This window comes from Heterodontus francisci, chromosome 8 (genome assembly GCF_036365525.1).
Source record: "Heterodontus francisci isolate sHetFra1 chromosome 8, sHetFra1.hap1, whole genome shotgun sequence".
Taxonomy (NCBI): Eukaryota; Metazoa; Chordata; class Chondrichthyes; order Heterodontiformes; family Heterodontidae; genus Heterodontus; species Heterodontus francisci.
In genome coordinates, this window is record NC_090378.1 from 21,565,449 (window position 1) to 21,582,246 (window position 16,798).

The 16,798-nt window shown below is 45.9% G+C and overlaps 1 protein-coding gene across 1 annotated transcript in view; it reads left to right on the forward strand.

Annotated features, from left to right (window-relative positions):
• hfm1 (helicase for meiosis 1) overlaps positions 1-16,798 on the forward strand; it is a 186,011-nt gene that overhangs the window by 67,461 nt on the left and 101,752 nt on the right. The window contains exons 17-19 of the mRNA XM_068038040.1: positions 422-516; positions 10,322-10,455; positions 11,257-11,304. Of these exons, the coding sequence (XP_067894141.1) occupies positions 422-516; positions 10,322-10,455; positions 11,257-11,304 (277 nt within the window). The remainder of the gene's footprint in view (positions 1-421; positions 517-10,321; positions 10,456-11,256; positions 11,305-16,798) is intronic.

The following is a 16,798-nucleotide window of genomic DNA, read 5'->3' on the forward strand; positions in this document are numbered from 1 at the left end:
ATGGAAGAGCAACAGTGCAAGTATTGACAGGAAAGAGTGACTCAAAATTTGAATACATACAATAGGTTTTGTGCGCCATGCAGAAAACTTTTAAATAATTTATAGATTCTAAACAGGATTGTCCTAGAGGTGGTCACATGATCAAATGCCACATCATCGGATATGATATGATCCAAATCACATAAGCCAATCTCCAGGAATACATCCAACAAGATTTGGCAACCCTAGGGCTGGCAAGAATCCCCCAGGAGCTATCCATGAATACCTAATGACCCCCAACCCAGGAAGGTGGGCTGAGATCATAACAGGGTCAAAAGAGTGGGAAGAAAACATGTGGGATCAGGAAAATCCAGGCCATATAGTACATATAAGAATATGAAGAATGTTCTAAATTCTTGAATATTTCTGTAATTTCTTTCAGTTTGACACAACAGCCACAGTCGTTATCATGACAAGGACCCAAACAAAGGACAAGTACACACAGATGTTAGACGGAGCACATACCATCGAAAGCAGGTACTCTAATCTATATAATAAAAGCAAAATACTGCAGATGCTGGAAATCTGAAATAAAAACAAGAAATGCTGGAAATACTCAGCAGGTCTGGCAGCATCTGTGGAGAGAGAAGCAGAGTTAACGTTTCAGGTCAGTGACCCTTCATCAGAACTGGCAGATATTAGAAATGTAGAAGGTTTTAAGCAAGTAAATTGTGGGGGGGCGGGTGCAAGAGATAACAAAAGAGAAGGTGTTGATAGGACAGAGGGTCACAGAGAATAACTGACCAGGAGGTCATGGAACAAAAACAAACGGTATGTTAATGTTGTGCTGAAAGACACAGCGTTAGTGCAGAGAGGGTGTGAATAGACTGTAAAGCACAAAGCACTTCAAACACAAACATTAAAAAAACAGAAACAGTGGGTGGGCACAGTAGAAACAAACTAAAAAATCTAAACTAAAATAACCAAATAACTCTAATCTATCTGATTGGTTTAAACCACATACACAGAAAATATGCAGAAAATTCTTTGTACAAAGAAGTTGTTTTCAGTAAAATGCTACTCTAGTACTTACAGTGCTTACAGTACCATCCTCATTTGAACGCACTCCCTATAGTCCATGTGTATAGCCTCTGTGCAGATGAATGATCAAAGCTTTTATCTGTAGGTTTTATGTGTGGTTCTGTTTTTTGGGGCAAGCCTTATCAGGAGTTTGAACAAAGAACAGTACAGCACAGGAACAGGCCATTTGGCCCTCCAAGCCTGCGCCAATCTTGATGCCTGCCTAAACTAAAACCTTCTGCACTTCCGGGGACCGTATCCCTCTATTCCCATCCTATTCATGTATTTGTCAAGATGCCTCTTAAACGTCGCTATCGTACCTGCTTCCACCACCTCCCCCAGCAGCAAGTTCCAGGCACTCACCACCCTCTGTGTAAAGAACTTGCCTCGCACATCCCCTCTAAACTTTGCCCCTCTCACCTTAAACCTATGTCCCCTAGTAACTGACTCTTCCACCCTGGGAAAAAGCTTCTGACTATCCACTCTGTCCATGCCGCTCATAACTTTGTAAACCTCTATCATGTCGCCCCTCCACCTCCGTCGTTCCAGTGAAAACAATCCGAGTTTATCCAACCTCTCCTCATAGCTAATGCCCTCCAGACCAGGCAACATCCTGGTAAACCTCTTCTGTACCCTCTCCAAAGCCTCCACGTCCTTCTGGTAGTGTGGCGACCAGAATTGCACGCAATATTCTAAGTGTGGCCTAACTAAAGTTCTGTACAGCTGCAGCATGACTTGCCAATTTTTATACTCTATGCCCCGACCGATGAAGGCAAGCATGCCATATGCCTACTTGACTACCTTATCCACCTGCGTTGAACAAGAAATATATTAAGGCAAATAGGGAATGAAAAGCTGAAAAAATTACTTTGTTGATTTTGAGTCTTCAAGTGCTCTATTTTCAGACTATCAGATGTAAATGTATTTTAGACAGGATTGCAGTTGATGGGAATTGTGGTCACTGAGCTATTCATGCTTCGTTTTCAGCTCCACTCAGTCTTAACTTACCACCAACAGTAAACTAAGCAAGCCAATCATCAGAAATGAGTAGTAATCAGAATAAAGCATCTATACAACATGACTAACTTTAACTATTGCGTACTATTGACAGAGCTGATAGGAAAATGATTCATTACATCAAAATAAACAAAGAATCCCAGATGAACTGATTAGATAGTAGGCATAGTGGTGAAACAGACATGGCCTAGAATGCCTCAATTTTTGGCACAGATTTCAACCTCCGAACTCCTGCATCAGGAGATTGTTTTGTGGTTAAATATACTCTCATGAAGTAAAACAACTTTGTATAAAGTACGTAAATGTTTTACTGAAGTCAAGGAGAACACAAAGGTTGCATTCAACCAGCAAGCAAGGAGAGCAACATTGGGAGGACCACTGTAGGAGAAACAGCTGAGAGAATCAGGATTAAAGATGACAAAGCTATTACCTTTGAAAGGAACTGTAAGCCTCCTTCACGCATGCTAATAAGTTAATCTAAATGTTTGCTGACTCATTGGCCCCGATATCTACGTCTTCCTGTTTTAAAATTTTTAAAATCCCCCACCCCTGCGCTCGACCCTCTCCCATCGTCTTGATGGGGGAGGGGGTTAATATCAGGTCCAATTTACCATGCCAGTAGTTTATTATCATGAAAACTATTAACATAATTTAAAATGATAAAAATGGATGTTATTCTTTCCTTAATCTGTTCGTCAGTATTGCATTTCATTTTTGACATGGTTATGAGAGTTTGGTCATACACTCAGCATTGCCGCTAGGCTGCAAAGCAATCCGGAAGTTCCCGTGCAGGCCGAGACAAGTTGGCCCCTTTGAGTAACAGTGCATGCGCGGTCACACAAAAAAATTAAAGGGCCAGTGGACTTAAATGAATAGGCTGCGCACAACAAAAAAAATTAGAAGGAATGTGGCATACATTCTTAATATTTTCTTTCCATAGAGGAAGATAGAGCATATGGAGGTCAACGATACACCACACAATGCTACAGATACCACGACAAGCACATATTAGCACAGTGTGAGATTTATACCTATGATTCTATGGGTGGAATCTAATGAGTGCCTTGGTTTTCCCGACTGTGGGACCAGAATTTGTGGTAACTTCCATTTCTGCTGCAAATCCTGTTTCCCACGTGATTTTGTATAAAAATTAGCTATGCGGCGATGGGCATGGGGGACACCTGAGATCATGCGGCAGGGCAGCCTTTCATTGGTGGAACCCACTGTCACTGCCTCAAGCACCATGATCATCACAGTATAAAACATTCTGTGCTTGCAGCCTCAAGGATCAGTAGCCTTCTTTTCATGTAAGTATCTTCAGACTAACTTAAATTGCCTCCCTTATTTTAAAGTTACCATCAACTTCATATAATTTATTTTCCCTACAGCCAAAGTGAATCAAATGGCAACCAGCAGGCAGCTTCCCACCCCACGGTTCAGTGATGCCTCCTCCAGGCCATCAGGGAAAGGTGGGAAGTCCTCTTTCCTGCAGATGGAGCGCGAAGACTGTCCCACCTCGCCAAGGCGGCCTGGATGCAGGTAGCAGAGGAGATCTCGAACTGCGGGGTCACTTGTAGAACATGAGGGTAAGTGGTCCTGGCGAAGCTGCTTCATTGTTTTTTTCCGTGACTCTATGTCTTTAAGGCAGAGGGTACACAGGGAATGCGTGAGCAGCCTTAGTGCCATTCACTAAATAATGTTATGCCAAGATTGTTCATGAGATTGGATGTGTAATGCGAAAGCCAATACAGAATGAGTGATGTTGATGCATGCATGCAATGGTTGTGATGCATCATTTGCCATGTCATTAAATCTGCACTGTCTGCTGCAGGACAAATGAATCCAGAACTGGCGTGAGCATGCTAAAATGGGTGGTGCAGTCCCTGACATAAGGCTGTGGGCCACAGCTGAGGAGGAGGTATCTGAGTTCATGAGAGAGGAGGGAGGCAGGCCGAGTGGAGATGGCGAGGCAGGAGCCACAAGACTTAAGGATGAAGTGTCATCTCTGCTCTTGCAACCATATTTTAAGCACATGCTTAAAATGTCTGTTTGTGTTTCCACTGCAGGTGCCTGCACTCGAGTCGCAGAACGCCGCCTGGCCCAAGAATTCTCCCCTGGAGAGGAAGAAGAAGCCAATGCCCCGGAGGATGCACTGTCACCTGCCTCTACTACCACTTCCGCCAGCGCAGATACATCCACATGGTCTGTGGCGGGTTTAAGATTAGAATCTGGGTCACAAGCTGGTGGTTACGATACAGGCACATCCCAGCAGCTGAGGGAGCATGTGCCAGCCAGATCCCCTAACGATCAGAGGACTGCTGGGGCCCAGGCCCCTGCTCAGCCCCACGCTCATGATGATCCTCTGTTTGTTGCTACGAGATGTCTGCTGGATATGCAGCAATACCATGTGGAAAATATGTCAGAAATGCCTGAGGTCATGCGTGGCTTTGCATGTGCCCTAGAGGACTCCATGCAAGCCATGACATCTGCCATGTCCCAGGCATTTGAATGTATGGGTTCCTCAGTTGAGAGTCTGGCGAGCTCTGTTATGAGTCTGGTTGAGCACTTGAGCCATATACGATCTGACCTGCACTCTATTGCTGTTGCCATGGGCTCCATGCAGCAGAATCTAAGCGAGAGGGGGACAAGGAATCTGGACCTCCCTCCAGGTGCTCCTTACCCTCAGGTAGACAGGGAGGTGCCGTCGTGCACACAGATGGAGGAGAAGCGCATGCCAGATGCCCCAGGGCTTTCCTCTCAGGACACCCTCCAGGGTAAGCGGTGTCCCGTCCTCCACATCCCCTGATATCCCTCTTACCTCCAGCAGTCCAGCACACGGGGGATACTCAAGCACCATTGCTACAGACCCCAGTAGGATGGAGCCACCGAGGCCCCGTTCCACTACAGGACACCCGTCATGGTCATCCACAGCAACGGGGCAGCACACTGAGGAGACTGCCTCCACCTCAGCTGCTAATGTCGGGGTAACACCTAGACATATTGGGAGAAAAAGGAAATTAAAAGAGTTTTCATCACGAAGGTGGCAGGGGTGCTGTACAAATTGTGACGATTGAAAAGATTTATTAATACATTTTTATTTCATGCAAAATTTGATCTACTCTCGGCTTGGTAATGTTTTGCTTGGTTACAGATGGATACAAAGAGGTTTTCTGGAGGCCTGTGGCAAGAGCGCATTGATGTTTGAAAAGCATCTCAGGAAATCTCTAGTGTCCATATCTCATTGGAATTTGAGTCTTCACCTCTTCATTGATGGCTATTTTCCTATTGATGATAAATAACTTTTTCCAGTACTATCATGCCTTACTTTTGTTTTCTATGGTCATAACTTAATGCTGCTTGCAGTGGTGTGTAGTCGCATTCACCATTGCCCATAGATGATTTTAAATGTCAATCACATGAAAGCTTCGTTAAGATTGCAGAGATAAATAAGACCTCTTGCAAAAGGGAATTTCTGTTGGGAATTGTTACGTTTCTCCTCCCAGCGTTCCTTGATGATGTGGCTTATTGTTGGCTGAAACGTCCATAAGTGAGGTTCTTCCTGATGTCCCTTGCATGTCTTTCCATGGCCCTCATATCGATGATGGCTTCGTTGTCATTGTTGTCCTCTTTCTCACCCTCTTCATAGTCATCCTCATTTGAGGAGGACTGGTGTTCCTCCTGTTCCTCCGCCTGCAGAATGTTGTCGCGTCTAATTGCAAGGTTGTGCAAGACACAGCAGACAATGATTATTCATGACACCCTCTGTGGCGTGTACTGAAGAGCCCGTCCAGACCGGTCAAGGCAATAGAATTGCATTTTCAGCATGCCAATGGCGTGTTCAGTGATGGCTTTGGTGGATGCGTGAGCAGCATTGTACCTCTCTTCAGCAGCGCTTTGGGGATGATGTACTGGTGTCAAAGTGGGTAACCCTTCTCACCCAGTATTCATCCGTCCACTTTGGCTGGTTCCTCGAAAACTGCTGGCAGCTGGGAGTTCCTCAAAATGTAGGAGTCATGACAGCTGCCTGGGAAACATGTGCAAACATGCATGATTCTTCTCCTGTGGCCACAAATCAACTGTACGTTTAAAGAGTGCAAGTCTTTGTGGTTGACAAAGACAGCAGGCTGGCCCCAGGGAACTCTAATGGCCACATGAGTACAGTCGATCACCCCTTGCACTCTAGGGAACCCAGTGTTGTCGCCAAAGGCTGCAGACCTTGCTGCCTGGCTGTCCTCGTCTATAGGTAAGTAGATGAAATCATTGTCACGTCGATAAAGAGTATTGATTGTTAAACTTCAGAAAGCTTGTTATGGAAGGATAATACTTGAGCCTATCTTTACTCAGTTTTGCATTTATTGTACAGAGCAAAAGGATTGCAAACATGTAGCATCTCACTGAAACCCTTCACCAGTCTCGGTAAGTGTCTGCTTATGTGTCTGCCACATATGTCGCCCGTGGATCCCTGGAAGGAGCCGCTGGAGCAAAAACGCAGTGCAGCAGTCACTTGAGGGCAACTGGCATGGGAATCCCACTGGAGCCGATTGGCTGCAGAGCATGCTGCATGATCCTACAAATTGCTGACCATTTCACATGACATCCTTAGCATCTCTGACATTGCCTGTCTGACATTTGAAGGTAATTTGTCCTTGTTCTGAGGATGCGATGACGTGTCAGTGCCCATCTTTGATAAGGCTGTTCCTGGATGTTATCATTCGGAGCATTCCCATCTTCCTGTTCTGCCTGTTGCTGGCACCCAGGCATCATGAGTTGTGGGAAAAGAGCCCTCCGTAGTCTCTGTCTTTGCTTTTCTTCCCGTGGTACTAGACAAATTGGGTGTATGAGACCCATGTCGCTGTGGCTTTTCTGAACAATGAATAAGCAGAGTGTGGCGATTCAGCCCTCTGTTGCTAGTGAGCTGAAACATTGAGGCAATGAACAGCTCCTTTATATCTGACTTCAAATTGCAGCCAGGTAGAAGACACACCTACTATCATTTGCCTCCTCCCACTCTCCTTGCAATCCTTGAATGTCCACATGGTTTCCATTATCATTGGAGAAAATGGTGCATGTGGAATTCAGGGCAAGTCTCCCCAACTTACAACCTCCTCCTGTAACTTTCCAGCTTGAACCCATCACCCTTAACCCACCCAATGTTACCGTTACCCTTCCCTTCGTTACCATTGAGCCTTGCCGCATTACCGTGCACAGTATAATCATCAATGTATTCATGCCATCCCTCCCTCCCGTTCTTACTTCCGTTACTATCGACATGCCGACTTTTGCCCTTGATCTTCCTCACATCGACCTGACTATTTTTACTGAGTCCCTTTCCCCTCCTTATGAAGTTGTTGAATATGCACCCATTAGTCTTGACCTTCTCTGCTATAGAATCCATTTACCTCCATTGACTATGACCGTTCCCTCTGTTAGCCAATACCCTCAATTTGCACCACAGCTCCCCGCCCTTGACAGCACTCATCCCTCCCTTTAGACCCTTGCCAAATATCTACACACAGTACTGATCTAATCTACCCACCAACCCCGCAGTCATCAAAATGCATCTTCACCATCAACATCAACCATTTAACAACCTGCATGCTCCATTCTACCCTCCTCTGCTCCTCCATGCACCCAATTGCCCCACCTTCCCTCCCTGACTACCCTCCCCTGCTCCTCCATGTAGCCCCCACCCATGCCGTCGCCACCATCCCCTGAGATGATTCACCCTTGCTGATACTGATCCTGGGGGCAAACATCCATTCCAATGCTGGCCTGGAGGCAAACATCCATTCCAATGCTGGCATTAGTTTAGTAGTTGAGTTAAAGAGAGAAGAGCACAGTCCTGAGACTCAACTGCACAAATCCAATTGTTGCACGTCACGTTGAAACATTCATGACCTGGGTGGCACGGGAATATCGCTCGCCATTCTCTTAATCTGGCAGGTAGGACTAAATTGTAACTATGCGTAGGATAATGAATATACTTGTTATTTAAATGAATACAACGCTGCAATCCACCACCGCACTGGGGGCACTGTGGAACGTCACAAACCCACTGCCGACTTAATTCCTCTTATATATTCTGCCATCGGGAATCCGACTAAAAACGCATCCCACCTAATTATATCACCCCGCATGCCACCAAATCTGCTGCGGTGGACAGCATATAATTCCTGCCTGTGATTTTATAAATTTGCAGGGCTACGGCGAGAGGGCCAGGGAGGGAGCTGGAGAGTGGGACTCGCTAAGTTACTCTTGCAGAGCACCAGCACAGACTGGACGGGCCAAATGGCTTCTTTCTGTGTTGTAACCATTCTATGATTCTAGTTAGTGTGCACTAACAACTTATCTGTCACTGGCAATTTAGTGCTACCAGTGCAGGGTCTTGAGTTGGAGAGACCCCTTTTGGATTGCAAATGTTTTGAGCTCAACCACATCTCAAGGATCACAGGATAATTGTTTAATAGTTATTTCTTAAATGAGTCCGGGTCTCTTCCACTATCTGGAAATTTATGTCACATATTAGTCACTACTTGTGTGAATTTTTTTCCTGATCTCAGTTCTAAGATGATCATTTCCCTGTTTGAACCTAATTCAACTTCCACACAGTAGCGCAGTGGTTAGCACCACAGCCTCACAGCTCCAACGACCCGGGTTTGGTTCTGGGTACTGCCTGTGTGGAGTTTGCAAGTTCTCCTTGTGACATGTGGGTTTCCGCTGGGTGCTCCGGTTTCCTCCCACAGCCAAAGACTTGCAGGTTGCTAGGTAAATTGGCCATAAGATCAGCTCTCAGGCATTGCCGTTCCATAAGAAAAGCCCTAGTTTATCTACCTTTCCTTGCAATCCAGCCTTCTGATACTAGGGATCAGCATCATGTGTCGACCACAGCATTGTGTTAGTCAGTGCTCGTGATACACCAGCTCTGGCCTAAACCTTTTTCATGTGGAAAGCCTCCATATTATTAGCCCTTGCTCATGCTCACTTCCTACTCACTCAGGAGAATTTTATGTTCGCCCCGACGGCGGGTTTAGAGGAGGGGAGAGAAAATAATTGGGTGGAATGGTGGCAGCTGGGGACACCGTCACTTTCCCACCTCCTCCAAAATCAAGTCCGGGACGGGAAGGCCTGTGAATGGCCTTCCCAGTCCACCAACAATTCAGGCCCTTAACAGGGCAACTAATGCCCAGTTAAGGGCTTTGTACTGGCCAGAGTTAGCCATGTAGCGGGCGGCCCTGTCGCCGCAAGGGAAGCATGGCAGGAAAAATCGTGTGGGCTGCTTACAGACTCGAGGGGTTTGGTGGGGTGGGGGGGGGGGGGGGGGTGATGGTAGTGTCCCTTGTTAAAAGGCACAGTGCCTGAACTACGGACCCGGATCCCTCTGCCCTTGCTGCCAATGCCCCTACACCCCTCTCCCCTGTGAACCCCGCGAGACCCCTCCCATCCTGACCTACCTGAGGCCTGGGTCCAGTGCTGCTCCTGGGCCTCGGTTGGGTGCTCCACTGGCAGCAACCACCGCCTCTGTGATGGCACTGCTCAGTTAAACAGCCGCTGGCCTATGCTATGGCCAGCAGCTCTCAGAGGGTGGGCCATCCATCACCAGGGAAGGCCCACCGCTGTCCAGTTAAGTGCCTAATTGACACTCGATTCGCGGGGTTCCTGTCATTGCTTTTGCCAGATGTTGAGATCCCAGTTGCCCGGATAAAGTCTCAGCCACTAAGTGCGAGCATAGCCCACCCAGATTTTCACCTCTTAGTTGCTCCTCCAACTGACAATGAATAATGCCACCGATATCTTTCTTCTCTCATCGATGAGAAAGAAATGAGGAGAAGAAATGCAAATTTATTGAGCAATGTGCTGTTGCATTGTTTCGCAGACCAATGTTTGCCGTGGTGGAGTGGTATGTCAAAGGTTTAATCTTGTAATTATTGCCTTCCTAATAATGGTTGTGTTACTGTGGGAAAGACCCAGCAGAGGCTACATACCTTCATGGAGGGATTGAACAAATAGCAGAAGAAAGATAGAAACTGGACAGAAAAATGATTGAGGTGCTGTTGGTTAATGTGGTTGAATGTCACTTGACAGTTTGTATATTTTTGGTACCCATTGTATATCTATCTTATGGTTTTATATTTCTTGTGTAAAACTATTACATTTAAAATATTTCCAGAGGTTTCATCTGGAAGTGCTAGATAACAAATTTTGAAGACTATGAATTTTGAGGTCTCACACTTCTTTCTGTTGGTAGTTTACACAAGCATCTTGTTGAACATCTGAATGCAGAGATAATACTGAACACCATCACTGATGTCAATGTGGCTTTGGAGTGGATACGATCAACATTTCTTTACATAAGAGCCCTTAAAAATCCAAACCACTATGGTAAGAACAAATACTTCCTAACAGAGTAGCACATTAGATTACAACATTGTCTTTTCACTTCTTGGATTTGTATTCAAATTTGATCCAGATTGATGAGATTAATGTTTTGTCTCTGCCATCTGTCATGATTCAATGTACAATCAGTTTGGGAAATCTCAACTTAATTTGTAAACCTCCTGTAATGCAGCATTTTAGAAAGGCAATAAAATGCTTGTTGTGAGAAATGGTAGATATCACTCAGTTAGAAATGAGATATTATTCTGAAGTTGCAATTGAGCTACTTTGAGCCTGTCGGAAGGAGTCTTATTCTCATCCAGCAATGGTATACTGGGCCTGGGACTGCTGACAGGGGTTGCAAACATCAAAAGTATTCCTTATCGCTATACTAAAGACTCTGGCCATGATGAGCACAAAAATGTCACCAAAAATATAAATTCTTCCTCATTTGTTGACCCAATGTATACAATCTGTTTTTTTTTTGCACTCTGGTGAAGCAATGGCCTTGTATACAATGGAGTAGAGGAGGATTCATATAACCAGAATCACAGTAAAGGATGCAATTTCATAAAGAGACAATATCAATTTATTTTTAGTTGGTATGTTAATGTTTCTGTGAAAATAACAGAAAATAACAAATTTCAAATAATGCATTAAACTAATGTCATACAACTTATGTTAATCCCAGTGGATTTTTATTATGGTCTAATAGTTATTAACAGTAATACATACAGATGAAAAAAGTATATTTTAAATCACCAAAGAATGCAACAATTTCAAACATAACATCTCTTTTTCCCTGAGGTTTTGCTACTGGACTTGGTAGAGCTGGAATTGAAGCAAAGTTGCAAGGTACTTATGTTACTTTTAATCTTTCTTTGTAATTGAAACATATTATGGGAGCCTCTTTACCAACTTGAAATTTACGATAGGGTGGGACTTCCAACTTTAGCAAGGGTGTAAATCCAGCTGTATTGGATCAGCCGCCTGTTAGACCCGCCCAATTTTCCTTTCCATTCAAGTCAGAGTTCTTCCCATAGGCCTGTAATTCTTTAAATAACAATTAAGAAATGTATTCTGGTGTTTTCAGCAATTCTATTATTCAATGTAATTTAATGCTGACAGTTTGTTGATTAAAAAAGGAAAGTAAGCCCATTTTATATGTAAGTAATCATTTTTCAACTAGATTCATGTAAATGGTTTTATTGCAATTTATTGATAAATGTATCAGTCTTGGCTCAGTGGTAGCACTCGTGCCACTGAGTCAGGTTATGGATTCAAGCTTCACTCCAGAAATTTGAATTCCTAACCTGGTTGACACTTCAGTGCAGTACCGAGGAAACTGCTTCCTACACTGCAACAATGACTACATTTTGAAGGAACTTCTTTGGCTATGAAGTGCTTTGGGATATCCTGAGGTCATGAAGGGCACTAGATAAATGCAAGTCATTTCTTAAATATCAAAATAGCCAATTCTGTCATTTCCTGGCACCCAGCAGGAGGCCAAAATGCACAACAACATTTTTGTTTCCATCATGAGGAAACATTGGCCTGGATTTCAGCATGCGTGGTGTACACCAGAAACATATCGGAAAATTCCACATTCCGCACCCATAATTTCCCAACCATTAATCTTCTCAGACTGGTAACCATTTCCATCATGCCACTAAATCCAGATCAAGCAGAAGAAAGTTAAATATACCTTCCAAAAGTATGGTTTTGGAAATCGTACTAACACTGATAGAGGCGGGTAAAATGTGATTGACAATCCATTCACAGTGCAACAGTAGCATTAGTACAAACCAGTTGCACTTCAGATTAACTCTGCAGTGATAAGGGGAGATTTTCCTGGATCTGTACCTGGGTACATTGGATTGCCTAGGCTCAAACCCCTCCCCCTTACATCCCCTCCTCCCACCGGCACCATCCTACACCTGTGTAGGGGCCCCAACAACCCCACTGCCTTGTGGGCGTCTCAGGAGAGACCAAGGCTAAGGGAGTAAACCCTAACAGAAAATCCGGAGCGGAACCCCGTAGGCGGTCATGTGTCACCTTTGGCATGTTTCCGGCAGTTCCTGCAGCCATACTGGTGCCAAACGTCGTGTCCTGCACTCCTTTGGACCCCACCAGAAAGGCCGAGAGGGGGGTTTTGACGACTGGGCAACTCTCAACCCCCATAAATTTGCCCAGGCATGCGCCATGGAGAGGTCACTCCATAGTTGCCTCACAGCGACTAAAACAACACGGAAGGCAGCAGTTACGGGTTATAAGTCCAGATAAATTGGCGTAGAAACTGGGCGCCACGGGTTGCCTTTGTCGGTGGGAGAGGTCATTGCACCTCACTGGACAGCTACCGCCCGCCTCAAACCGGGCAGCCCCCGGTCAATAAGGTTCTGTCCCGCCACAGTCTGCCTGCTTCAATGGGTGCTTGGAGCTCAGGGTCATTGCCCGAAAGGTGGACTGATACACCGCACCAAACAACATGAAAAAAGGAAAGAAGGTACCAGCCCTTCGCTTTGCAAGCTGGAACGTCAGAACTATGTGTCCTGGCCTGTCGGAAGACCTTACACAAATCAACGATTCTCGGAAGACCGCCATCATTAACAACGAGCTCAGTAGACTCAATGTGGACATTGCAGCACTTCAGGAGACTCGCCTCCCCGCGAGTGGCTCTCTAGCAGAGCAAGACTACACCTTCTTCTGGCAGGGCAGGGATCCTGAAGAACCAAGACAGCATGGAGTGGGCTTCGCCATCAGAAACTCCTTGCTCAGCATGATAGAGCCTCCCTCAAATGGCTCGGAACGCATACTGTCCATCCGACTGCTCACCACCTCTGGTCCAGTACACCTACTCAGCATCTATGCTCCAACACTCTGCTCCGCACCTGAAGCTAAAGACCAGTTCTATGAACAACTCCATAACATCATTAGCAGCATCCCCAACACCGAACACCTATTCCTGCTGGGGGACTTTAATGCCAGGGTTGGGGCCGACCATGACTCATGGCCCTCCTGCCTTGGGCGCTATGGCGTTGGAAGGATGAATGAGAACGGGCAGAGACTGCTTGAGTTGTGTACCTATCATAACCTCTGCATCACCAACTCGTTCTTTCACACTAAACCCTGTCACCAGGTTTCATGGAGGCACCCAAGATCACGTCGTTGGCACCAGCTAGACCTCATTGTCACAAGGCGAGCCGCCTTAAACAGTGTTCAAATCACACGCAGCTTCCACAGTGCGGACTGCGACACCGACCACTCCCTGGTGTGCAGCAAGGTTAGACTCAGACCAAAGAAGTTGCATCATTCCAAGCAGAAGGGCCACCCGCGCATCAACACGAGCAGAATTTCTCACCCACAGCTGTTACAAAAATTTCTAAATTCACTTGTAACAGCCCTTCAAAACACTCCCACAGGGGATGCTGAGACCAAGTGGGCCCACATCAGAGACGCCATCTATGAGTCAGCTTTGACCACCTACGGCAAAAGTGCGAAGAGAAATGCAGACTGGTTTCAATCTCATAATGAAGAGCTGGAACCTGTCATAGCCGCTAAGCGCATTGCACTTTTGAACTACAAGAAAGCCCCCAGCGATTTAACATCCGCAGCACTTAAAGCAGCCAGAAGTACTGCACAAAGAACAGCTAGGCGTTGCGCAAACGACTACTGGCAACACCTATGCAGTCATATTCAGCTGGCCTCAGACACCGGAAACATCAGAGGAATGTATGATGGCATGAAGAGAGCTCTTGGGCCAACCATCAAGAAGATCACCCCCCTCAAATCTAAATCGGGGGACATAATCACTGACCAACGCAAACAGATGGACCGCTGGGTTGAGCACTACCTAGAACTGTACTCCAGGGAGAATGCTGTCACTGAGACTGCCCTCAATGCAGCCCAGCCTCTACCAGTCATGGATGAGCTGGACATACAGCCAACCAAATCGGAACTCAGTGATGCCATTGATTCCCTAGCCAGCGGAAAAGCCCCTGGGAAGGACAGCATTACCCCTGAAATAATCAAGAGTGCCAAGCCTGCTATACTCTCAGCACTACATGAACTGCTATGCCTGTGCTGGGACGAGGGAGCAGTACCCCAGGACATGCGCGATGCCAACATCATCACCCTCTATAAAAACAAAGGTGACCGCGGTGACTGCAACAACTACCGTGGAATCTCCCTGCTCAGCATAGTGGGGAAAGTCTTTGCTCGAGTCGCTCTGAACAGGCTCCAGAAGCTGGCCGAGCGCGTCTACCCTGAGGCACAGTGTGGCTTTCGTGCAGAGAGATCGACTATTGACATGCTGTTCTCCCTTCGTCAGATACAGGAGAAATGCCGTGAACAACAGATGCCCCTCTACATTGCTTTCATTGATCTCACCAAAGCCTTTGACCTCGTCAGCAGACGTGGTCTCTTCAGACTACTAGAAAAGATCGGATGTCCACCAAAGCTACTAAGTATCATCACCTCATTCCATGACAATATGAAAGGCACAATTCAACATGGTGGCTCCTCATCAGAGCCCTTTCCTATCCTGAGTGGTGTGAAACAGGGCTGTGTTCTCGCACCCACACTTTTTGGGATTTTCTTCTCCCTGCTGCTTTCACATGCGTTCAAATCCTCTGAAGAAGGAATTTTCCTCCACACAAGATCAGGGGGCAGGTTGTTCAACCTTGCCCGTCTAAGAGCGAAGTCCAAAGTACGGAAAGTCCTCATCAGAGAACTCCTCTTTGCTGACGATGCTGCTTTAACATCTCACACTGAAGAATGCCTGCAGAGTCTCATCGACAGGTTTGCGTCTGCCTGCAATGAATTTGGCCTAACCATCAGCCTCAAGAAAACGAACATCATGGGGCAGGATGTCAGAAATGCTCCATCCATCAATATTGGCGACCACGCTCTGGAAGTGGTTCAAGAGTTCACCTACCTAGGCTCAACTATCACCAGTAACCTGTCTCTAGATGCAGAAATCAACAAGCGCATGGGTAAGGCTTCCACTGCTATGTCCAGACTGGCCAAGAGAGTGTGGGAAAATGGCGCACTGACACGGAACACAAAAGTCCGAGTGTATCAGGCCTGTGTCCTCAGTACCTTGCTCTACGGCAGCGAGGCCTGGACAACGTATGCCAGCCAAGAGCGACGTCTCAATTCATTCCATCTTCGCTGCCTTCGGAGAATACTTGGCATCAGGTGGCAGGACTATATCTCCAACACAGAAGTCCTTGAAGCGGCCAACACCCCCAGCTTATACACACTACTGAGTCAGCGGCGCTTGAGATGGCTTGGCCATGTGAGCCGCATGGAAGATGGCAGGATCCCCAAAGACACATTGTACAGCGAGCTCGCCACTGGTATCAGACCCACCGGCCGTCCATGTCTCCGTTATAAAGACGTCTGCAAACGCGACATGAAATCGTGTGACATTGATCACAAGTCGTGGGAGTCAGTTGCCAGCATTCGCCAGAGCTGGCGGGCAGCCATAAAGACAGGGCTAAATTGTGGCGAGTCGAAGAGACTTAGTAGTTGGCAGGAAAAAAGACAGAGGCGCAAGGGGAGAGCCAACTGTGCAACAGCCCCAACAAACAAATTTCTCTGCAGCACCTGTGGAAGAGCCTGTCACTCCAGAATTGGCCTTTATAGCCACTCCAGGCGCTGCTTCACAAACCACTGACCACCTCCAGGCGCGTATCCATTGTCTCTCGAGATAAGGAGGCCCAAAAGAAAGAAATGTAATTTCAAAATCTTGTGTATATACCTGTAAAAGAACCTGCACAATTTTCCTCCATTTAAACTAACAGATGGAAAATTAGGTGGGTTCTTTTCCTAGGCATATGCTCAACCAGTGCCCAATTTTCCAGTATTTGCTGCACCTAAATGATCCAGTTTGTCTGAGCTGTTAGGATCAAGACAAGAGTAAAACATTGTTAATTCAGTCCCACTACTCCACAGGTCATAGCATATTAGTAAAGTTTCCCAACTATTGGAAAACAGCCAAATTAAACACTCTATTTGTCCCCCAGAATAAAGCACACCAAACCAGGTTTCTTCAAACAGTAACAACATTAACTATTTATTAATAAAGAAGTCTTAAACAATAATGAGATAACTCTATATATGAAAGGATTCTTTGCAAATTTCTTATTTTTCCTAACTCTCATGCACATACAAAAACATTCCAAAAAAAAGGTTAACTGAAGAAAAGGATGTTTTAGTTTACAACTGTTACTTAGGCATAATAAAATAATTAGGTTGTCATGTTCTGGTCAGATATTTCTGCATCGGTAAGGTGTCCCAAAGTCGAATAGTCGGATGCCACTCAAAGACGCTCCAAGCGAGGTTGATG